Genomic DNA, 26,393 nt, shown 5'->3' with positions numbered 1-26,393 from the left:
ATCTACACCATGGTAATGGCCTACAGTACACACTATGATAATGATCTACACTATGGTAATGACCTACAGTACACACTATGATAATGATCTACACTATGGTAATGACCTACAGTACACACTATAATAATGATCTACACTATGTTAATGACCTATAGTACACACTAGGATAATGATCTACACTGTGGTAATGACCTACAGTACACACTATGAGAATGATCTACACCATGGTAATGGCCTACAGTACACACCATGATAATGATCTACACTATGGTAATGACCTACAGTACACACTATGATAATGATCTACACTATGGTAATGGCCTACAGTACACACTATGATAATGATCTACACTATGGTAATGGCCTACAGTACACACTATGATAATGATCTACACTATGGTAATGACCTACAGTACACACTATGATAATGATCTACACTGTGATAATGATCTACACTATGAAGAGGATCTACAGTACACTCTATGATAATGATCTACACTATGTTAATGATCTACATTACACACTATGATAGTGATCTACAGTGTACACTATGGTAATTATCTACACTATGATAATGATCTACATTACACACTATGATAATGATCTACATTACTTACTATGGTCATGATCTACCCTATGATAATGATATACATTACACATTACGATAATGATCTACAGTACACACTATGATAATGATCTACACTACACACTATGGAAATTATCCACACTTTGATAATGCTCTACATTACACACTCTGATAATGATATACAGTACACACTATGGTAATGATCTACACTACACACTATGGTAATGATCTACACTATGATAATGATCTACATTACACACTACGATAATGCTATACAGCACACACTATGATAATGATCAACATTACACACTATGATAATGATCTACATTACACACTATGATACTGACATACAGTACACACTATGACAATGATATACAGTACACACTATGATAATGATCTACATTACACACTATGATAATGATCTACATTACACAGTATGGTAATGATCTACACTATGATAATGATCTACATTACACACTATTATAATGATCTACATTACACACTGCGATAATGATCTACTTTACACACTATGATAATGATCTAAAGTACGCATTACGATAATGATCTACAGTACACACTATGATAATGATCTACAGTGCACATTGTGATAATGATCTACAACACACACTATAATAATGATCTACATTACACACTATAGTAATGATCTGCATTACAAACTATGATAATGATCTACAGTACACACTACAGTAAGGATCTACACTATGATAATGATCTACAGTACACACTATGATAATGATCTACAGTACACACTATGGTAATGATCTACAGTACACAGTACAGTAAGGATCTACACTATGATAATGATTTACAGTACACACTATGATAATAATCTACAGTACACACTATGATAATGATCTACAGTACACACTATGCTAATAATCTACAGTGCACATTATGATAATGATCTACAACACACACTATGATAATGATCTACATTACACACTATGGTAATGATCTACAGTACACACTATGCAAATGGTATACATTACACACTATGATAATGGTATACCGTATATGATTGGTCATGATTGATATATATGATTGGTCAAGACCATGGATCAATGATTGATGATTGGTTAAGACCACATGTATTTATTACAGTATTACCTTTCTGATGAAGTGCCCCAGAGTAAGACATCTGATAATGTGCCCCAGAGTAAGACATCTGATAATGTGTCCCAGAGTAAGACATCTGATAATGTGTCCCAGAGTAAGACATCTGATAATGTGTCCCAGAGTAAGACATCTGATAATGTGCCCCAGAGTAAGACATCTGATAATGTGTCCCAGAGTAAGACATCTGATAATGTGTCCCAGAGTAAGACATCTGATAATGTGTTCCAGAGTAAGACATCTGATAATGTGCCCCAGAGTAAGACATCTGATAATGTGTCCCAGAGTAAGACATCTGATAATGTGCCCCAGAGTAAGACATCTGATAATGTGTCCCAGAGTAAGACATCTGATAATGTGTCCCAGAGTAAGACATCTGATAATGTGCCCCAGAGTAAGACATCTGACAATGTGCCCCAGAGTAAGACATGTGATAATGTGTCCCAGAGTAAGACATGTGATAATGTGTCCCAGAGTAAGACATTGATAATGTGCAACAGAGTAAGACATCTGATAATGTGTCCCATAGTAAGACATGTGATAATGTGTCCCAGAGTAAGACATCTGATAATGTGTCCCAGAGTAAGACATCTGATAATGTGCCCCAGAGTAAGACATCTGATAATGTGCCTAAGAGTAAGATATCGGATAATGTGTCACAGAGTAAGACATCTGATGTGTCCCAGAGAAAGACATCTGATGTGTCCCAGAGTAAGACATCTGATAATGTGCCCCAGAGTAAGACATCTGATAATGTGTCCCAGAGTAAGACATCTGATAATGTGCAACAGAGTAAGACATCTGATAATGTGTCCCAGAGTAAGACATCTGATAATGTGTCCCAGAGTAAGACATCTGATAATGTGTCCCAGAGTAAGACATCTGATAATGTGCCCCAGAGTAAGACATCTGATAATGTGCCTAAGAGTAAGACATCGGATAATGTGTCACAGAGTAAGACATCTGATGTGTCCCAGAGAAAGACATCTGATGTGTCCCAGAGTAAGACATCTGATAATGTGCCCCAGAGTAAGACATCTGATAATGTGCCCCAGAGTAAGACATCTGATAATGTGCCCCAGAGTAAGACATCTGATTATGTGTCCCATAGTAAGACATCTGATAATGTGCCCCAGAGTAAGACATCTGATAATGTGTCCCAGAGTAAGACATCTGATAATGTGTCCAGAGTAAGACATCTGATAATGTGTCCCAGAGTAAGACATCTAATAATGTGTCCCAGAGTAAGACATCTGATAATGTGTCCCAGAGTAAGACATCTGATAAAGTGTCCCAGAGTAAGACATCTGAAGTAACGTTTCCTCTTCAGAGGTAGCTAGCTAGAGATGTTATCTCTTGGTATGAGCATCTCCATTCTGGATCAACTGGGAAGTTAGAGGCCGGCATTGTTGGAGCTGAAGAACTTCATTGAACCATGTGCATGTGACCAATAAACAAATCTAATTTAAAATATGAGCCATGTTGCTGGGAGGAGAGGTTCTGTATGTGGGTTGGACAGGTTGGACATGTTGGATAGGTTGGACAGGTTGGATAGGTTGGACAGGTTGGATAGGTTGGATAGGTTGGACAGGTTGGATAGGTTGGATAGGTTGGACAGGTTGGATAGGTTGGATAGGTTGGAGAGGTTGGACAGGTTGGATAGGTTGGACAGGTTGGACAGGGTATGGTGATAGGTTGGATAGGTTGGACAGGTTGGACAGGTTGGATAGGTTGGACAGGTTGGATAGGTTGGACAGGTTGGACAGGTTGGACAGGTTGGATAGGTTGGACAGGTTGGACAGGTTGGGCAGGTTGGATAGGTTGGACAGGTTGGATAGGTTGGACAGGTTGGACAGGTTGGACAGGTTGGACAGGTTGGACAGGTTGGATAGGTTGGACAGGTTGGATAGGTTGGACAGGTTGGATAGGTTGGACAGGTTGGGCAGGTTGGATAGGTTGGACATGTTGGATAGGTTGGACAGGTTGGATAGGTTGGACAGGTTGGGCAGGGTATGGTGATAGGTTGGATAGGTTGGACAGGTTGGACAGGGTATGGTGATAGGTTGGATAGGTTGGACAGGTTGGACAGGGTATGGTGATAGGTTGGATAGGTTGGACAGGTTGGACAGGTTGGATAGGTTGGGCAGGTTGGATAGGTTGGACAGGTTGGATAGGTTGGACAGGTTGGATAGGTTGGACAGGTTGGGCAGGTTGGATAGGTTGGACATGTTGGATAGGTTGGACAGGTTGGATAGGTTGGACAGGTTGGATAGGTTGGACAGGTTGGATAGGTTGGATAGGTTGGACAGGTTGGATAGGTTGGGCAGGTTGGATAGGTTGGACAGGGTATGGTGATAGGTTGGGTGTAGCTGTATGATTAAAAACGAGTGGTGAAAAGTCATTAATGGGGGAGGGGGGGCTGTAATGTAGAAAGACAATTAGAGACATATCTCTCTCTCTCTCCCTTTTCCCCTGTCTCTCTCCCTTTCCCCCTGTCTCTCTCTCCCTTTCCCCCTGTCTCTCTCTCCCTTTCCTCCTGTATCTCTCTCCCTTTCCTCCTGTATCTCTCCCTTTCCCCCTGTCTCTCTCTCCCTTTCCCCCTGTCTCTCTCTCCCTTTCCTCCTGTATCTCTCCCTTTCCCCCTGTCTCTCTCTCCCTTTCCCCCTGTCTCTCTCTCCCTTTCCCCCTGTCTCTCTCTTCCTTTCCTCCTGTATCTCTCCCTTTCCCCCTGTCTCTCTCTCCCTTTCCCCCTGTCTCTCTCTCCCTTTCCTCCTGTATCTCTCTCCCTTTCCCCCTGTCTCTCTCTCCCTTTCCCCTTGTCTCTCTCTCCCTTTCCCCCTGTCTCTCTCCCTTTCCCCCTGTCTCTCTCTCCCTTTCCCCCTGTCTCTCTCTCCCTTTCCTCCTGTATCTCTCTCCCTTTCCCCGTCTCTCTCTCCCTTTCCCCCTGTCTCTCTCTCCCTTTCCCCCTGTCTCTCTCTCCCTTTCCTCCTGTCTCTCTCTCCCTTTCCCCCTGTCTCTCTCTCCCTTTCCCCCTGTCTCTCTCTCCCTTTCCTCCTGTATCTCTCCCTTTCCCCCTGTCTCTCTCTCCCTTTCCCCCTGTCTCTCTCTCCCTTTCCTCCTGTCTCTCTCTTCCTTTCCTCCTGTATCTCTCCCTTTCCCCCTGTCTCTCTCTCCCTTTCCCCCTGTCTCTCTCTCCCTTTCCCCCTGTCTCTCTCCCTTTCCCCCTGTCTCTCTCTCCCTTTCCCCCGTCTCTCTCTCCCTTTCCCCCTGTCTCTCCCTTTCCCCCTGTCTCTCTCTCCCTTTCCCCCTGTCTCTCTCTCCCTTTCCCCCTGTCTCTCTCTCCCTTTCCCCCTGTCTCTCTCCCTTTCCCCCTGTCTCGCTCTCCCTTTCCCCCTGTCTCTCTCTCCCTTTCCCCTGTCTCTCTCTCCCTTTCCCCCTGTCTCTCTCTCCCTTTCCCCCTGTCTCTCTCCCTTTCCCCCTGTCTCGCTCTCCCTTTCCCCCTGTCTCGCTCTCCCTTTCCCCCTGTCTCTCTCTCCCTTTCCCCTGTCTCTCTCTCCCTTTCCCCCTGTCTCTCTCTCCCTTTCCCCTGTCTCTCTCTCTTTCTCCCTGTCTCTCTCTCCCTTTCAGGGTCATCCTATACACGTCTCAGGGTCATCTATATCCCTGTATCAGTCTCAGGGTCATCTATATCCCTGTATCAGCCTCAGGGTCATCTATATCCCTGTATCAGTCTCAGGGTCATCCTATATCCCTGTATCAGTCTCAGGGTCATCCTGTATCCCTGTATCAGTCTCAGGGTCATCCTATATCCCTGTATCAGTCTCAGGGTCATCCTATATCCCTGTTTCAGTCTCAGGGTCATCTATATCCCTGTATCAGTCTCAGGGTCATCCTATATCCCTGTATCAGTCTCAGGGTCATCCTGTATCCCTGTATCAGTCTCAGGGTCATCCTATATCCCTGTATCAGTCTCAGGGTCATCCTATATCCCTGTTTCAGTCTCAGGGTCATCCTATATCCCTGTTTCAGTCTCAGGGTCATCCTATATCCCTGTATCTGTCTCAGGGTCATCTATATCCCTGTATCAGTCTCAGGGTCATCCTATATCCCTGTATCAGTCTCAGGGTCATCCTGTATCCCTGTATCAGTCTCAGGGTCATCCTATATCCCTGTATCAGTCTCAGGGTCATCCTATATCCCTGTATCAGTCTCAGGGTCATCCTATATCCCTGTATAAGTCTCAGGTCATCCTATATCCCTGTATCAGTCTCAGGGTCATCCTATATCCCTGTATCAGTCTCAGGTTCATCCTAGATCCATGTATAAGTCTCAGGTCATCCTATATCCCTGTATCAGTCTCAGGGTCATCTATATCCCTGTATCAGTCTCAGGGTCATCCTATATCCCTGTTTCAGTCTCAGGGTCATCTATATCCCTGTATCAGTCTCAGGGTCATCCTATATCCCTGTATCAGTCTCAGGGTCATCCTGTATCCCTGTATCAGTCTCAGGGTCATCCTATATCCCTGTATCAGTCTCAGGGTCATCCTATATCCCTGTTTCAGTCTCAGGGTCATCCTATATCCCTGTATCAGTCTCAGGGTCATCCTATATCCCTGTATAAGTCTCAGGTCATCCTATATCCCTGTATCAGTCTCAGGGTCATCCTATATCCCTGTATCAGTCTCAGGTTCATCCTAGATCCATGTATAAGTCTCAGGTCATCCTATATCCCTGTATCAGTCTCAGGGTCATCTATATCCCTGTATCAGTCTCAGGGTCATCTATATCCCTGTATCAGTCTCAGGGTCATCCTATATCCCTGTATCCGTCTCAGGTTCATCCTAGATCCATGTATAAGTCTCAGGTCATCCTATATTCCTTGCATTTTCATGTCATTTTGCGACCAACTGTGTCATGCCTAGCTAGCTGCTTAAGTTAGATGATCAGTCTGTCAAGAGACTAGAGGAAAGTAGCCTGGGTGCCAGTCTGTTTTGGTAAGAGAACAGGCACCCAGGCTAAGAGGAAAGATTGATTATGTCAAATATACTACAGTAGGCGGGTTCCTGTCTCACCTGTCGGCCATGGGCGGGGCTTGTCTCTGCTTGTTGACCTTGGCGTACAGCCCGTCCAGGGGGTCCTTATTGGATGGCTCGTTGCCGTGGGAGGGGCCTGGGCCGAGGCCGTGGGGTGGCGGGCGTTGGGGAGATGGGGTGCGGGTTCTGCTGTAGGGGGACTGACGCGGGGAGGAGTTGTCTCTGAAGTTGTTGATGCGTGCGTAGTTGGGGTCCATGTAATCATCCTCAACATCAGGGAGAGGTCCTTTTTCTCTGGCCTGACGCTCCCTCAGCTCCGCGTGCTTCGCCTCGATCCTGGAACAGATATGAATCAACAGGATAGGTTGGACAGGTTGGAGTTACCTACAGTACACACCTCTACTAACCTCTGGGACAGATCTGGATCAACAGGAGGAGTTACCTACAGTACACACCTGTACTAACCTCTGGGACAGATCTGGATCAACAGGAGGAGTTACCTACAGTACACACCTGTACTAACCTCTGAGACAGATAGGTACACACCTGTGCTAACCTCTGGGACAGATCTGGATCAACAGGAGGAGTTACCTACAGTTACACACCTGTACTAACCTCTGGGACAGATAAGGATCAACAGGAGGAGTTACCTACAGTTACACACCTGTACTAACCTCTGGGACAGATAAGGATCAACAGGAGGAGTTACCTACAGTTACACACCTGTACTAACCTCTGGGACAGATCTGGATCAACAGGAGGAGTTACCTACAGTACACACCTGTACTAACCTCTGAGACAGATAGGTACACACCTGTGCTAACCTCTGGGACAGATCTGGATCAACAGGAGGAGTTACCTACAGTTACACACCTGTACTAACCTCTGGGACAGATAAGGATCAACAGGAGGAGTTACCTACAGTTACACACCTGTACTAACCTCTGGGACAGATCTGGATCAACAGGAGGAGTTACCTACAGTACACACCTGTACTAACCTCTGGGACAGATCTGGATCAACAGGAGGAGTTACCTACAGTACACACCTGTACTAACCTCTGGGACAGATCTGGATCAACAGGAGGAGTTACCTACAGTACACACCTGTACTAACCTCTGGGACAGATAGGTACACACCTGTACTAACCTCTGGGACAGATAGGTACACACCTGTACTAACCTCTGGGACAGATCTGGATCAACAGGAGGAGTTACCTACAGTTACACACCTGTACTAACCTCTGGGACAGATAGGTACACACCTGTACTAACCTCTGGGACAGATAGGTACACACCTGTACTAACCTCTGGGACAGATAGGTACACACCTGTACTAACCTCTGAGACAGATAGGTACACACCTGTGCTAACCTCTGGGACAGATCTGGATCAACAGGAGGAGTTACCTACAGTTACACACCTGTACTAACCTCTGGGACAGATAAGGATCAACAGGAGGAGTTACCTACAGTTACACACCTGTACTAACCTCTGGGACAGATCTGGATCAACAGGAGGAGTTACCTACAGTACACACCTGTACTAACCTCTGGGACAGATCTGGATCAACAGGAGGAGTTACCTACAGTACACACCTGTACTAACCTCTGGGACAGATAGGTACACACCTGTACTAACCTCTGGGACAGATAGGTACACACCTCAAATCAAATCAAATGAAATTGTATTTGTCACATACACATGGTTAGCAGATGAACCTCTTAGAGACATGTGAGACGCTAGCGTCCCACCTAGTCAACAGGAAATGGAAGTGCGCAATGCCAAATGCTAATAGTACTCTATAAAACTCAAACTTTCATTAAAACACACATGCAGGGTACTGAATTAAAGCTACACTCGTTGTGAATCCAGCCAACATGTCAGATTTTTAAAATGCTTTTCGGCGAAAGCATGAGAAGCTATTATCTGATAGCATGCAACACCCCGAAATACCTGAAGGGGACGTAAACAGAATAATTAGCGTAGCCGGTGCTACACAAAACGCAGAAATAAAATATAAAACATTCATTACCTTTGACGATCTTCTTTGTTGGCACTACTATATGTCCCATAAACATCACAATTGGGTCTTTTTCCCGATTAAATCCGTCCATGTATACCCAAAATGTCAATTTATATAGCCCGTCTGATCCATCCAAAAGCTCTGTTCCAAAACGCAACGTCATTTTTTAAAATTAAATAAGTTGCCTATATTCTTTGACAAAACACTTCAAACTACATTTGTAACCCAACTTTAGGTATTTGTAAACGTTAATAATCGATCAAATTGATCACTGGGCGATCTGTACTCAATAGCAGCTACTCTTGAAATCGTGGTCCTTTGTCTCTCTCCCATAAGTCTCTTCCTGTTTACTGGACGAAAGGAAGGACCTATTTATCATTGCACAAAGGATTTAAACCAATGAAAATGCCAGTACTGGCGACATCGTGTGGAAGTTGTAGGAACTGCATCCTCACCATTATCTATTTTTGCTTGCAAGAAACAATTCAGAGACTGGCGGATGAATACTTTTCTGTGGTTTTTGTGACCAGGTTTTTCTTGGGATTTCGCTTGCTGTTCACGTTCTGTTATAGTCACAGACATTATTTAACCAGTTTTAGAAACTTCAGAGTGTTTTCTATCCACACATACTAATCATATGCATATACTATATTCCTGGCATGAGTAGCAGGACGTTGAAATGTTGCGCGATTTTTAACAAAATGTTGAAATAATTAAAGCTCTTAAGAGGTTTTTAATGTGAGTGTAGCGAAATGCTTGTGCTTCTAGTTCCGACAATGCAGTAATAACCAACAAGTAATCTAACTAACAATTCCAAAACTACTACCTTATAGACACAAGTGTAAGGGGATAAAGAATATGTACATAAAGATATATGAATGAGTGGTGGTACAGAGCGGCATAGGCAAGATACAGTAGATGGTATCGAGTACAGTATATACATATGAGATGAGTATGTAAACAAAGTGGCATAGTTAAAGTGGCTAGTGATACATGTATTACATAAAGATGCAGTAGATTATATAGAGTACAGTATATACGTATGCATATGAGATGAATAATGTAGGGTATGTAAACATTATATTAGGTAGCATTGTTTAAAGTGGCTAGTGATATATTTTACATCATTTCCCATCAATTCCCATTATTAAAGTGGCTGGAGTTGAGTCAGTGTCAGTGTGTTGGCAGCAGCCACTCAGTGTTAGTGGTGGCTGTTTAACAGTCTGATGGCCTTGAGATAGAAGCTGTTTTTCAGTCTCTCGGTCCCAGCTTTGATGCACCTGTACTGACCTCGCCTTCTGGATGATAGCGGGGTGAACAAGGCAATGGCTCGGGTGGTTGTTGTCCTTGATGATCTTTATGGCCTTCCTGTAACATCGGGTGGTGTAGGTGTCCTGGAGGGCAGGTAGTTTGCCCCCGGTGATGCGTTGTGCAGACCTCACTACCCTCTGGAGAGCCTTACGGTTGTGGGCGGAGCAGTTGCGGTGATACAGCCCGCCAGGATGCTCTCGATTGTGCATCTGTAGAAGTTTGTGAGTGCTTTCGGTGTAAAGCCGGATTTCTTCAGCCTCCTGAGGTTGAAGAGGCGCTGCTGCGCCTTTTTCACAATGCTGTCTGTGTGGGTGGACCAATTCAGTTTGTCTGTGATGTGTACGCCGAGGAACTTAAAACTTTTTGATGACCTTCCTAAGCCAGGATTCAGATACGGCTAGGACATCCGGGTTGGCGGAGTGTGCTTAAGCTGTGAATAAAACTAATTTAGGGAGGAGTCTTCTGACGTTAACATGCATGAAACCAAGGCTATTACGGTTACAGAAGTCAACAAATGAGAGCACCTGAGGAATGGAGCTAGGCACTGCAGGACCTGGATTAACCTCTACATCACCAGAGGAACAGAGGAGGAGTAGGATAAGGGTACGGCTAAAGGCTATAAGAACTGGTCATCTAGTGCGTTGGGAACAGAGAATTAAAGGGGCAGATTTCTGGGCATTGCAGAATAGATTCAGGGCATAATGTACAGACAAGGTTATGGTAGGATGTGAGTACAGTGGGGGTAATCCTAGGCATTGAGTGATGTGAGAGAGTTTGCATCTCTGGAGACACCAGCTAAGCCAGGTGAGGTCTCCCCATGTGTAGGGTGTGTGACAAAATAGCTATCTGAGACATGTTGAGCTGGACTAAATAAAACAATAACTAACCGAAACAGAAGAAGACAAGGCATATTGACAATAGAGAGAGGCATGTGTAGCCGAGGGATCATAGGGTCCAATGAACACCAATAGGTGAGTCCGGGAGACGTTTGGTAGTCGCTACTATGCTAGGCGAGCGGGAGGCACGGCGTTCAGAAAGCTAGCGGGCCGTGGATAGCAGATGGGTCTTCAGTGACAACGCAATGGAAAAGCCTGTTGAAACCACATTGGACGATTACATCGTGATGGATCAGCGGGGCTCCGTGTCGGCAATAAAGGGTCCAGGCCAATTGGCAAAAGAGGTGTTGTAGCCCACAAACTTGCAGGTATACCTCTTCGGCTAGCCGGGAGATGGGCCTAGCTCGAGGCTAGCTCAAGGCTAACTGGTGCTTGCTTCAGGACAGAGGCGTTAGCCAGCGGTAGCCACTCGGTATCAGCTAGCTAGCTGTGATGATCCGGTGTAATGATCCAGAGCGGCTGGAATCCGGTGATGTGGTAGAGAGAAGCAGTCCCATGTGCTCTGGGTTGATATCGCGCTGTGCAGACTGGCAGGAATTAACTGAGCTAAAGCTGGCTTGTGACAGAGCTAAAGGTGAAGACCGCTAGCAGTGGCTAACAGTGACTACTAGCTAGATAGCTGGCTAGCTTCTGATGTAGGTTCCAGTTATAATGTATAAAAATATCAGATCCTCACCACATTGGGTGGGGCGGGATGCAGGAAAGTATATTTAGATCGTAGATGGAAAATTAGATTAAAATTAAAAAATAAATACGAAAAGAAACGATGAGACCAACTATTTACATGGGACAATATGGGACAAGACAAACATACGTCCGACTGCTCAGCCATCTTGGTTTCGAGTGATAATAACCACCACCATGTAATAAATAATAACCACCACCCTGTAATAAATAATAACCACCACCCTGTAATAAATAATAACCACCACCCTGTAATAACCACCACCCTGTAATAAATAATAACCACCACCCTGTAATAAATAATAACCACCACCCTGTAATAAATAATAACCAGCACCCTGTAATAAATAATAACCATCACCCTGTAATAAATAATAACCACCACCCTGTAATAAATAATAACCACCCTGTAATAAATAATAACCACCACCCTGTAATAAATAATAACCATCACCCTGTAATAAATAATAACCACCTCCCTGTAATAAATAATAACCAGCACCCTGTAATAAATAATAACCATCACCCTGTAATAAATAATAACCACCACCCTGTAATAAATAATAACCACCCTGTAATAAATAATAACCACCCTGTAATAAATAATAACACCACCCTTTAATAAATAATAACCACCACCCTGTAATAAATAATAATAACCACCACCCTGTAATAAATAATAACCACCACCCTGTAATAAATAATAACCACCCTGTAATAAATAATAACCACCCTGTAATAAATAATAACCACCACCCTGTAATAAATAATAACCACCACCCTGTAATAAATAATAACCACCCTGTAATAAATAATAACCACCCTGTAATAAATAATAACCACCACCCTGTAATAAATAATAACCACCACCCTGTAATAAATAATAACCACCACCCTGTAATAAATAATAACCACCACCCTGTAATAAATAATAACCACCCTGTAATAAATAATAACCATCACCCTGTAATAAATAATAACTACCACCCTGTAATAAATAATAACCACCACCCTGTAATAAATAATAACCACCACCCTGTAATAACCACCACCCCGTAATAAATAATAACCACCACCCTGTAATAAATAATAACCAACCTGTAATACATAATAACCACCACCCTGTAATAAATAATAACCACCCTGTAATAAATAATAACCACCACCCTGTAATAAATAATAACCACCCTGTAATAAATAATAACCACCACCATGTAATAAATAATAACCACCACCCTGTAATAAATAATAACCACCACCCTGTAATAAATAATAACCACCACCCTGTAATAAATAATAACCACCACCCTGTACTACATAATAACCACCACCCTGTAATAAATAATAACCACCACCCTGTAATAAATAATAACCACCACCCTGTAATAAATAATAACTACCACCCTGTACTACATAATAACCACCACCCTGTAATAAATAATACCCACCACCCTGTAATAACCACCACCCTGTAATAAATAATAACCACCACCCTGTAATAAATAATAACTACCACCCTGTATTACATAATAACCACCACCCTGTAATAAATAATAACCACCACCCTGTAATAAATAATAACCACCACACAAAGTTATCATTCAGTTTACAGGTAACGTAATAACACAATGTTTTCCCAGCAAACCAAAAGTGGTTCTCTGCAAGTTCCCTGAACATCTGTAAGGTTGCGGCAAATGTTTTCAAGAAACAAAAACTGTACAGTAATTCTGATGATTATACGTTTGTATAAACCTGATGTTGCAAGAACGTTCCAGAACACATTTTGCCTGTTATTTAAAAGGTTCCCAGAACACATTTTGCCTGTTCTTTAAAAGGTTCCCAGAACACATTTTGCCTGTTCTTTAAAAGGTTCCCAGAACACATTTTGTCTGTTCTTTAAAGGTTCCCAGAACACATTTTGTCTGTTCTTTAAAAAGTTCCCAGAACACATTTTGTTTGTTCTTTAAAAGGTTCCCAGAACACATTTTGTCTGTTCTTTAAAAGGTTCCCAGAACACATGCTTCAAGAGGACCACCATTGTTCCTGTTCCCAAGAAAGCTAAGGTAACTGAGCTAAATGACTACCACCCCGTAGCACTCACTTCCGTCATCATGAAGTGCTTTGAGAGACTAGTCAAGGACCATATCACCTCCACCCTACCTGACACCCTAGACCCACTCCAATTTGCTTACCGCCCAAATAGGTCCACAGACGATGCAATCTCAACCACACTGCACACCGCCCTAACCCATCTGGACAAGAGGAATACCTATGTGAGAATGCTGTTCATCGACTACAGCTCGGCAATTAACACCATAGTGCCCTCCAAGCTCGTCATCAAGCTCGAGACCCTGGGTCTCGACCCCGCCCTGTGCAACTGGGTACTGGACTTCCTGACGGGCCGCCCCCAGGTGGTGAGGGTAGGCAACAACATCTCCACCCCGCTGATCCTCAACACTGGGGCCCCACAAGGGTGCGTTCTGAGCCCTCTCCTGTACTCCCTGTTCACCCACGACTGTGTGGCCACGCACGCCTCCAACTCAATCATCAAGTTTGCGGACGACACAACAGTGGTAGGCTTGATTACCAACAACGACGAGACGGCCTACAGGGAGGAGGTGAGGGCCCTCGGAGTGTGGTGTCAGAAAAATAACCTCACACTCAACGTCAACAAAACTAATAAATTGATTGTGGACTTCAGGAAACAGCAGAGGGAACACCCCCCTATCCACATAGATGGAACAGTAGTGGAGAGGGTAGTAAGTTTTAAGTTCCTCGGCGTACACATCACAGACAAACTGAATTGGTCCACCCACACAGACAGCATCCTGAAGAAGGCGCAGCAGCGCCTCTTCAACCTCAGGAGGCTGAAGAAATTCGGCTTGTCACCAAAAGCACTCACAAACTTCTACAGATGCACAATCGAGAGCATCCTGTCGGGCTGTATAACCGCCTGGTACGGCAACTGCTCCACCCACAACCGTAAGGCTCTCCAGAGGGTAGTGAGGTCTGCACAACGCATCACTACCTGCCCTCCAGGACACCTACACCACCCGATGTCACAGGAAGGCCATAAAGATCATCAAGGACAACAACCACCCGAGCCACTGCCTGTTCACCCCGCTATCATCCAGAAGGCGAGGTCAGTACAGGTGCATCAAAGCTGGGACCGAGAGACTGAAAAACAGCTTCTATCTCAAGGCCATCAGACTTAAACAGCCACCACTAACATTGAGTGGCTGCTACCTACACACTGACTCAACTCCAGCCACTTTAATAATGGGAATTGATGGGAAATGATGTAAAATATATCACTAGCCACTTTAAACAATGCTACCTAATATAATGTTTACATACCCTACATTATTCATCTCATATGTATACGTATATACTGTACTCTATATCATCTACTGCATCTTTATGTAATACATGTATCACTAGCTACTTTAACTATGCCACTTTGTTTACATACTCATCTCATATGTATATACTGCACTCAATACCATCTACTGTATCTTGCCTATGCTGCTCTGTACCATCACTCATTCATACAGTGCCTTGCGAAAGTATTTGGCCCCCTTGAACTTCGCGACCTTTTGCCACATTTCAGGCTTCAAACATAAAGATATAAAACTGTATTTTTTTGTGAAGAATCAACAACAAGTGGGACACAATCATGAAGTGGAACGACATTTATTGGATATTTCAAACTTTTTTAACAAATCAAAAACTGAAAAATTGGGCGTGCAAAATTATTCAGCCCCCTTAAGTTAATACTTTGTAGCGCCACCTTTTGCTGCGATTACAGCTGTAAGTCGCTTGGGGTATGTCTCTATCAGTTTTGCACATCGAGAGACTGATTTTTTTGCCCATTCCTCCTTGCAAAACAGCTCGAGCTCAGTGAGGTTGGATGGAGAGCATTTGTGAACAGCAGTTTTCAGTTCTTTCCACAGATTCTCGATTGGATTCAGGTCTGGACTTTGACTTGGCCATTCTAACACCTGGATATGTTTATTTTTGAACCATTCCATTGTAGATTTTGCTTTATGTTTTGGATCATTGTCTTGTTGGAAGACAAATCTCCGTCCCAGTTTTAGGTCTTTTGCAGACTCCATCAGGTTTTCTTCCAGAATGGTCCTGTATTTGGCTCCATCCATCTTCCCATCAATTTTAACCATCTTCCCTGTCCCTGCTGAAGAAAATCAGGCCCAAACCATGATGCTGCCACCACCATGTTTGACAGTGGGGATGGTGTGTTCAGAGTGATGAGCTGTGTTGCTTTTACGCCAAACATAACGTTTTGCATTGTTGCCAAAAAGTTCAATTTTGGTTTCATCTGACCAGAGCACCTTCTTCCACATGTTTGGTGTGTCTCCCAGGTGGCTTGTGGCAAACTTTAAACAACACTTTTTATGGATATCTTTAAGAAATGGCTTTCTTCTTGCCACTCTTCCATAAAGGCCAGATTTGTGCAATATACGACTGATTGTTGTCCTATGGACAGAGTCTCCCACCTCAGCTGTAGATCTCTGCAGTTCATCCAGAGTGATCATGGGCCTCTTGGCTGCATCTCTGATCAGTCTTCTCCTTGTATGAGCTGAAAGTTTATAGGGACAGCCAGGTCTTGGTAGATTTGCAGTGGTCTGATACTCCTTCCATTTCAATATTATCGCTTGCACAGTGCTCCTTGGGATGTTTAAAGCTTGGGAAATCTTTTTGTATCCAAATCTGGCTCTAAACTTCTTCACAACAGTATCTCGGACCTGCCTGGTGTGTTCCCTGTTCTTCATGATGCTCTCTGCGCTTTTAACGGACCTCTGAGACTATCACAGTGCAGGTGCATTTATACGGAGACTTGATTACACACAGGTGGATTGTATTTATCATCATTAGTCATTTAGGTCAACATTGGATCATTCAGAGATCCTCACTGAACTTCTGGAGAGAGTTTGCTGCACTGAAAGTAAAGGGGCTGAATAATTTTGCACGCCCAATTGTTCCGTTTGTGATTTATTAAAAACGTTTGAAATATCCAATAAATGTCGTTCCACTTCATGATTGTGTCCCACTTGTTGTTGATTCTTCACAAAAAAATACAGTTTTATATCTTTATGTTTGAAGCCTGAAATGTGGCAAAAGGTCGCAAAGTTCAAGGGGGCCGAATACTTTCGCAAGGCACTGTATTTCTTTATGTACATATTCTTTATCCCCTTACACTTGTGTGTATAAGGTAGTAGTTGTGGAATTGTTAGGTTAGATTACTCGTTGGTTATTACTGCATTGTCGGAACTAGAAGCGCAAGCATTTCGCTACACTCACATTAACATCTGCTTACCATGTGTATGTGACAAATAACATTTGATTTTATTTGATTTTGTCTGTTCTTTAAAAGGTTCCCAGAACACATTTAGCCTGTTATTTAAAAGGTTCCCAGAACACATTTAGCCTGTTATTTAAAAGGTTCCCAGAACACATTTAGCCTGTTATTTAAAAGGTTCCCAGAACACATTTGGTCTGTTATTTAAAAGGTCCCAGAACACATTGTCTGTTCTTTAAAATGTTCCCAGAATGCTTCATTCGGTTGGTGGGAACAGTCTGGTGGAAACATTGTGGTGACATCACAAAAGACATGTTGCCAAAAAACACAAAAAACTGACCAGTGGTGCCGATGATTCTATAATGATTATTTTAGGTTGTATAAACCAGCTGCTACAAGAACGTTCCGTTCAGATTATGTACAGTATAAAAACCATCTCACCTTTCTCTCTCCTCTTTCATCCTCTCCAGCTCCTCTTCACTCAGAACCTCGGACTTCTGTCTCTGTAGCGTGGCTTTGGCTTCTGCTTTCTTTACCTTCGCATCTTTCTTCTTTCCAAATCTAGGAGAGAGAGAGAGAGGGAGAGAAAGAGGAGAGAGAGAGAGAGAGAGAGAGAGGGGGGGGAGAAAGATGAGAGAGAGAGAGAGAGAGAGAGAGAGAGAGAGAGCGAGGGGGGAGAGAAAGAGGAGAGAGATAGAGAGAGAGAGAGAGAGGGGGAGAGAGAGGAGAGATAGATACGAAAAGGAGAGGAGAGAGAAGAGGGGAGAGAGAGAGAGAGACAGAGGGGAGAGGGGGGAAAAGGAGAGAAGGAAGAACGATCAATATCCGGTTTAAATATCCTTAAAGATAAAGCTAAATATAGGCTAACAAATGAGCCACAACACAGGATATGAACACACCAGTCCACACATTCTTATTCTATGTAAGGCCTCGGATCCTTTGAAACACCAGACTGTGACAGAGTGTCGGAAACAATGTTCTGTTAGCATGTATCATTTCCGGTTCACAGATGGACTCATGGACTCTCTCCCCTCTCCTCTGCCATTTCTCTCTCTTACTTTCACACCTTCTCCAATCTCTCTCTTTCTCTCTCTCTACTCCTCTCTTTCTCTCTCTCTACTCCTCTCTTTCTCTCTTTCACCCCGTCTCCAATCTCTCTCTCTCTACTCCTCTCTTTCTCTCTCTCTCTACTCCTCTCTTTCTCTCTCTCTCTACTCCTCTCTTTCTCTCCATCTCCCCTCTGTGTTCACATCAGGGCCATTCCTCATGCGTCCTAGTGGGGTCTAGCAGAGTGGAGAGGAGCCCTGCAACTCTGTCAAACAATAGTAACACAGAGTGGAGAGTTTATTTCACTTTTGTTTATTATCTACTTCACTTGTAAACATTTGTTTCCATTCCAATAAAACCCCTTAAATTGAATTGAAAAAAAAAAAGGATTATCGGAATATAAATATACACTAAATGACCAGAAGTATGTGGACACCTGCTCGTGCGAACATCTCATTCATGGGCATTAATATGGAGTTGAATAAGTTGTAAGTCATCACAGTGGGAACAACATCCTCTATTCACTTCCTGATGAACCCACCCACTGAGTCAGTGTATATGTCGAAGAGGCCGACCCGGAACATCTCCCAGTCTGCGTGATCAAAACAATCTTGAAGGAGGTCTATCACTTGATGACGTGACGGGCCATTGCCCGGTTCAACCCGGGGCCAGCGTAATACAACTCCCTCAATGACATTAGCTAGCAAAAACAACAACAAAAACGAGAGATGAAAATGATGAACCACAACCCAAAAAAAGATGAGGACAATCTTGCTACTGATATAATATACTTTACAAAATGGAATACTGATTTTATTCAAAAGTGCAAAAGCAAACAAATGTACTTGTTTGTCCAAAACGAATCACCTGCGAATACAAAATATATTGCCACCTTTTGCACTTTTCTTAAAAGATTCCCCATTTCCTCTAAATATTGCAATGTGGCAAATCCAATTACAAGGTGTGGAGACATAAACATATATTGTTTTTCAATTTCAACTTTTATTTGAGAAGAAATAGGGACAGGAAGTAGTGATGACTATTCACCTTGATACAGTCTGGTGGGACAGGAAGTAGTGGTGACTATTCACCTTGATACAGTCTGGTGGGACAGGAAGTAGTGCTGACTATTCACCTTGATACAGTCTGGTGGGACAGGAAGTAGTGGATGCTATTCACCTTGATACAGTCTGGTGGGACAGGAAGTAGTGCTGACTATTCACCTTGATAGAGTCTGGTGGGACAGGAAGTAGTGGAGGCTATTCACCTTGATACAGTCTGGTGGGACAGGAAGTGGTGGTGACTATTCACCTCGATACAGTCTGGTGGGACAGGAAGTAGTGGTGACTATTCACCTTGATACAGTCTGGTGGGACAGAAAGTAGTGGTGACTATTCACCTCGATACAGTCTGGTGGGACAGGAAGTAGTGCTGACTATTCACCTTGATACAGTCTGGTGGGACAGGAAGTAGTGGAGGCTATTCACCTTGATACAGTCTGGTGGGACAGAAAGTAGTGGTGACTTTTCACCTCGATACAGTCTGGTGGGACAGAAAGTAGTGGTGACTATTCACCTCGATACAGTCTGGTGGGACAGGAAGTAGTGGTGACTATTCACCTCGATACAGTCTGGTGGGACAGAAAGTAGTGGTGACTATACCCCTTGATACAGTCTGGTGGGACAGAAAGTAGTGGTGACTATTCACCTCGATACAGTCTGGTGGGACAGAAAGTAGTGGTGACTATTCACCTCGATACAGTCTGGTGGGACAGAAAGTAGTGGTGACTATTCACCTCGATACAGTCTGGTGGGACAGGAAGTAGTGGTGACTATACCCCTTGATACAGTCTGGTGGGACAGAAAGTAGTGGTGACTATTCACCTCGATACAGTCTGGTGGGACAGAAAGTAGTGGTGACTATTCACCTCGATACAGTCTGGTGGGACAGGAAGTAGTGGTGACTATTCACCTCGATACAGTCTGGTGGGACAGGAAGTAGTGGTGACTATTCACCTCGATACAGTCTGGTGGGACAGAAAGTAGTGGTGACTATTCACCTCGATACAGTCTGGTGGGACAGGAAGTAGTGGTGACTATACCCCTTGATACAGTCTGGTGGGACAGAAAGTAGTGGTGACTATTCACCTCGATACAGTCTGGTGGGACAGAAAGTAGTGGTGACTATTCACCTCGATACAGTCTGGTGGGACAGGAAGTAGTGGTGACTATTCACCTCGATACAGTCTGGTGGGACAGGAAGTAGTGGTGAGGGGGTTATTATTTAAAAGGTAGTGATTCAGTCGTTAAGAGTAAAGAGAGTACCTCAGATTCTTTGGCTGACACGACACAGCTTGCAGCTGAGTTACTTCGTGACTGCTTCGTGGGTTACGGGAGCAGTGATCCAGGTGGACCGAAGAGACATTACCCAAACTATTAATAAATAGTGGCATCAGGACTAGTAAAGGTTTATGTCCATCAGGACTAGTAAAGGTTTATGTTCATCAGGACTAGTAAAGGTTTATGTCCATCAGGACTAGTAAAGGTTTATGTTCATCAGGACTAGTAAAGGTTTATGTTCATCAGGACTAGTAAAGGTTTATGTCCATCAGGACTAGTAAAGGTTTATGTTCATCAGGACTAGTAAAGGTTTATGTTCATCAGGACTAGTAAAGGTTTATGTTCATCAGGACTAGTAAAGGTTTATGTTCATCAGGACTAGTAAAGGTTTATGTTCATCAGGACTAGTAAAGGTTTATGTTCATCGGGACTAGTAAAGGTTTATATCCATCAGGACTAGTAAAGGTTTATGTTCATCAGGACTAGTAAAGGTTTATGTTCATCAGGACTAGTAAAGGTTTATGTTCATCAGGACTAGTAAAGGTTTATGTTCATCAGGACTAGTAAAGGCTCACATGGCTCATAGGGCTCACAGGGCTCACATGGCTCATATGGCTCACAGGGCTCACAGGGTTCATAGGGCTCACAGGACTCATAGGACTCACAGGGCTCATTGCCGTTTGGGGGCCATATTCTTCTCCATGCCCTGAGGCTACTATGAAACTAGCCAGGTTTCTTTATCAATGTTTAATTTGACATGAGTCTATAATGAATCATTCTGCGATGCCAGATCCACCTCATAGCCACCTGGTGGTACGTCTGAACAACATAGTGGTAAAACACATAGAGCAGAAGATCACAAAGTCATTTCACATAAAAACCCACACCGGATAGGTGAAACAGAGGTGGAGAAAAGGTCTCAGATGAGTCTCACTTCACAGAGGAAAACAAACAGACAGAAAGTTGTTGTGTCAGCTGGGAGGAAGAGAGAGAGAGAGATGAAACAGAGGGCTATATATCCTCCTCTCAGCCTCACAGTAGATCTCCGAGCCCTTCTCATCTCCTTACCACAGACGAACCACTCCAGCTCTTTTCATGTTGTCTGATATTGAAGAACGTGGGAATTGAAATAAACAATGGTCTTTGTTTGACTTTATTTCCTGGCTCAAGTTGTTATCAGCACCTGGTTGGTTGGTAGTTGGTTGGTTGGTTGGTGGGTTGGGTTGGTTGGGTGGGTGGGTCGCCTGTTCAGACTAACGTCACCATGACAATGTTCATCATGTTGACAAACAGAAACTTCGACATTCACGTCAGTTAAGTTTTGACGTCAATGAAACTAACCTTAAAATGTTCCTCATTATTCTGGCTGTAGTGGGGATAAAGTTAGGATTCTGTCCTCATTATTCTGACTGTAGTGGGGTTAAAGTTAGGATTCTGTCCTCATTATTCTGACTGTAGTGGGGATAAAGTTAGGATTCTGTCCTCATTATTCTGACTGTAGTGGGGATAAAGTTAGGATTCTGTCCTCATTATTCTGACTGTAGTGGGGATAAAGTTAGGATTCTGTCCTCATTATTCTGACTGTAGTGGGGTTAAAGTTAGGATTCTGTCCTCATTATTCTGACTGTAGTGGGGATAAAGTTAGGATTCTATCCTCATTATTTTGACTGTAGTGGGGATAAAGTTAGGATTCTGTCCTCATTATTCTGACTGTAGTGGGGTTAAAGTTAGGATTCTGTCCTCATTATTCTGACTGTAGTGGGGATAAAGTTAGGATTCTATCCTCATTATTTTGACTGTAGTAGGGATAAAGTTAGGATTCTGTCCTCATTATTCTGACTGTAGTGGGGATAAAGTTAAGATTCTGTCCACATTATTCTGACTGCAGTGGGGATAAAGTTAGGATTCTGTCCACATTATTCTGACTGCAGTGGGGTTAAAGTTAGGATTCTGTCTACACACAATACCTCATAATGCCATCACAATACCCCATAATGACATCACAATACCCCATAATGAAATTACAATACCCCATAATGACATCACAATACCCCATAATGACATCACAATACCCCATAATGACATCACAATACCTCATAACGACAAAGAGAAAACAGGTTTTGAGAAATTGTAGCAAATGTTGTTACAATGAAAAACAGAAATACCTTATTTACATCAGTACTCAGACCCTTTGCTATGAGACTCGAAATTGAGCTCAGGTTCACCCAGTTTCCATTGATCATCCTTGAGTTGTTTCTACAACTTGATTGCAGCCCACCTGTGGTAAATTCAATTGTTTGGACATGATTTGGAAAGGCACACACCTGTCTTTAATAAGGTCCCACAGTTGACAGTGCATCTCCACACACACACACTCTTCTTGGTCTCTCTGTTTCTATCTCTCTGTCTTTATCTCTTTCCCTCCCTCCCTCCCTCCCTCCCTCCCTCCCTCCCTCCCCCCTCCCTCCCTCCCTCCCCTTCTCTCTCTCTCCCTCCCTCCCCTCTCCCTCCCTCCCCTTCTCTCTCCCTAACCCCCTCCCCCCTCCCTCCCTCCCTCCCCTCTCCCTCCCTCCCCTTCTCTCTCTCTCCCTCCTTCCCTCCCTCCCTCCCCTTCTCCCTCCCTCCCTCCCTCCCTCCCCTTCTCTCTCTCTCCCTCCCTCCCCCCTCCCTCCCCTTCTCTCTCCCTCACCCCCTCCCCCTCCCTCCCTCCCTCCCTCCCCTCTCCCTCCCTCCCTCCCCTTCTCTCTCCCTCCCTCCCTCCCTTCCCTTCTCCCTCCCTCCCTCCCTCCCTCCCCTTCTCTCTCTCTCCCTCCCTCCCCTCTCCCTCCCTCCCCTTCTCTCTCCCTCACCCCCTCCCCCCTCCCTCCCTCCCTCCCCTCTCCCTCCCTCCCTCCCTCCCCTTCTCTCTCCCTCCCTCCCTCCCTCCCTCCCCTTCTCTCTCCCTCCCTCCCTCCCTCCCTCCATGGTGTGTGGCCACCACTCTCTAATCGAATATATCAATAGATGGGAAGGCTGCAGCGTGTCAATAAGAAGTGCTCCTTCAGCAAATACCGTCCTGAATAAAAATCTATATCTTGAAAGAGACTGTAAGAACATTTCTTTAGACGAGGACATACAGTACGTTCACTAACCATAATTGAGGAATCGTTCTTTAGGAGTGTTGGATTTGAAGGAACTATTTTGATGACACAGATTTGGAATAGGTGCAGAAGAGTTGAACGCAACATATATTTGGACAGAAATCAATCGTGGTGAAAATGTTTGGACAGACGCTGTCTGAGTAAATTATTCCAACGAGAGTTTCTATCCACACACAGTCAGGGGAGGGACGACAGGTGGTTAAGAGCTGGAGGTTGCTGGATCGAATCCCCTGAGCTGACAAGGTAAAACACCTGTTCTTCTGTCCCTGAACAAGGCAGTTAACCCACTGTTCCCCTGATCAAGGCAGTTAACCCACTGTTCACCTGAACAAGGCAGTTAACCCACTGTTCCCCTGAACAAGGCAGTTAACCCACTGTTCCCCTGATCAAGGCAGTTAACCCACTGTTCCCCTGAACAAGGCAGTTAACCCACTGTTCCCCTGAACAAGGCAGTTAACCCACTGTTCCCCTGAACAAGGCAGTTAACCCACTGTTCCCCTGAACAAGGCAGTTAACCCACTGTTCCCCTGAACAAGGCAGTTAACCCACTGTTCCCCTGAACAAGGCAGTTAACCCACTGTTCCCCTGATCAAGGCAGTTAACCCACTGTTCCCCTGAACAAGGCAGTTAACCCACTGTTCCCCTGAACAAGGCAGTTAACCCCCTGTTCCCCTGAACAAGGCAGTTAACCCACTGTTCCCGCTGAACAAGTCAGTTAACCCACTGTTCCCCTGAACAAGGCAGTTAACCCACTGTTCCCCTGAACAAGGCAGTTAACCCACTGTTCCCCTACTGTTCCCCTGAACAAGGCAGTTAACCCACTGTTCCCCTGAACAAGGCAGTTAACCCACTGTTCCCCTGAACAAGGCAGTTAACCCACTGTTCCCCTGAACAAGGCAGTTAACCCACTGTTCCCCTGAACAAGGCAGTTAACCCACTGTTCCCCTGAACGAGGCAGTTAACCCACTGTTCCCCTGAACAAGGCAGTTAACCCACTGTTCCCCTGAACAAGGCAGGTAACCCACTGTTCGCCGGTAGGCCGTCATTTTAAATAAGAATTAGTTCTGAACTGACTTGCCTGGTTAAATAAAGGTTAGAAGGGAGGGACGACCAGTTACTGATGGATAGGCATATTATTCAGCTACTACACTAGAATACCAGTTCATAACTGCATTACACTGCACTCCCATGACCAACGAATTACCAGGCCAGAGATAACAGAGACAGTTAAAGGTGAATTACCAGGCCACAGATAACAGAGACAGTTAAAGGTGAATTACCAGGCCACATATAACAGAGACAGCTAAAGGTGAATTACCAGGCCACATATAACAGAGACAGTTAAAGGTGAATTACCAGGCCACAGATAACAGAGACAGTTAAAGGTGAATTACCAGGCCACAGATAACAGAGACAGTTAAAGGTGAATTACCAGGCCACAGATAACAGAGACAGTTAAAGGTGAATTACCAGGCCACATATAACAGAGACAGCTAAAGGTGAATTACCAGGCCACAGATAACAGAGACAGTTAAAGGTGAATTACCAGGCCACATATAACAGAGACAGCTAAAGGTGAATTACCAGGCCACATATAACAGAGACAGTTAAAGGTGAATTACCAGGCCACAGATAACAGAGACAGTTAAAGGTGAATTACCAGGCCACAGATAACAGAGACAGTTAAAGGTGAATTACCAGGCCACAGATAACAGAGACAGTTAAAGGTGAATTACCAGGCCACAGATAACAGAGACAGTTAAAGGTGAATTACCAGGCCACAGATAACAGACAGTTAAAGGTGAATTACCAGGCCACATATAACAGAGACAGCTAAAGGTGAATTACCAGGCCACAGATAACAGAGACAGTTAAATGTGAATTACCGGGCCACAGATAACAGAACCAGTTAAAAGTACTAAAATATGTAATAACTCAACATCTGAACCCTTGATCTAAATGTGTTCATATTTAATTCAGATCACAGATTGTAGCTTTAATGTTCTTGTTTGTTCTTCTGAGATATTACAATCATTATTCCGTTTGATACTAAGGCTGCATTATTAAAACCAATAGTAGTGGTCATTATCCAAACGGGACTACAGTGACAACAGTCTTTAATCTGGTTCAGTACCGGGGGAGGGAGGAGAGGGGAGAGGGGCTGGCTATGGGGAGGGAGGAGAGGGGAGAGGGGCAGGGCTGACTATGGGGAGGGAGGAGAGGGGAGAGGGGCAGGGCTGGCTATGGGGAGGGAGGAGAGGGGAGAGGGGCAGGGCTGGCTATGGGGAGGGAGGAGAGGGGAGAGGGGCAGGGCTGACTATGGGGAGGGAGGAGAGGGGAGAGGGGCAGGGCTGGCTATGGGGAGGGAGGAGAGGGGAGAGGGGCAGGGCTGGCTATGGGGAGGGAGGAGAGGGGAGAGGGGCAGGGCTGGCTATGGGGAGGGAGGCTGTTTGACATGTTTAATGTGCTCAGGGCCCGAGAGGCAGATTCTTAGTGTTGTTCCGATTCACTCATAGCTTGTATGTGTAGCCACTCTACTGTGCTCATCATTATGTACACAGAACCACAGCTCCTAATCGCCAGGGATGGCTCTCATTTCCTAATTAGGAGTACCTGGTGTTTACAAGGCTGTCTCTCTCACCACTCCCCCCCGCTCTCTCACCACCCACCCCCACTCTCTCACCACTCCCCCCTCTCTCTCACCACTCCCCCCCTCTCTCTCACCACCCACCCCCACTCTCTCACCACTCCCCCCTCTCTCTCACTACTCCCCCCTCTCTCTCACCACTCCCTCCCCCCTCTCTCTCACCACTCCCTCCCCCCTCTCTCTCACCACTCCCTCCCCCCTCTCTCTCACCACTCCCCTCCTCTCACTCACC

General features: G+C 44.5%; 1 protein-coding gene across 1 annotated transcript in view; it reads right to left on the bottom strand.

Annotated features, from left to right (window-relative positions):
* LOC139386328 (partitioning defective 3 homolog B-like) overlaps window positions 1-26,393 on the bottom strand; it is a 406,750-nt gene that overhangs the window by 29,198 nt on the left and 351,159 nt on the right. The window contains exons 20-21 of the mRNA XM_071131853.1: window positions 17,430-17,549; window positions 6,795-7,091 (exon numbers count right to left, since the gene is read on the bottom strand). Coding sequence (XP_070987954.1) covers window positions 6,795-7,091; window positions 17,430-17,549 — 417 coding nt within the window. The remainder of the gene's footprint in view (window positions 1-6,794; window positions 7,092-17,429; window positions 17,550-26,393) is intronic.

The sequence above is a fragment of the Oncorhynchus clarkii genome, chromosome 3 (genome assembly GCF_045791955.1).
Source record: "Oncorhynchus clarkii lewisi isolate Uvic-CL-2024 chromosome 3, UVic_Ocla_1.0, whole genome shotgun sequence".
NCBI classification, from domain to species: domain Eukaryota; kingdom Metazoa; phylum Chordata; class Actinopteri; order Salmoniformes; family Salmonidae; genus Oncorhynchus; species Oncorhynchus clarkii.
This window is presented reverse-complemented; position numbering and strand designations above follow the sequence as displayed.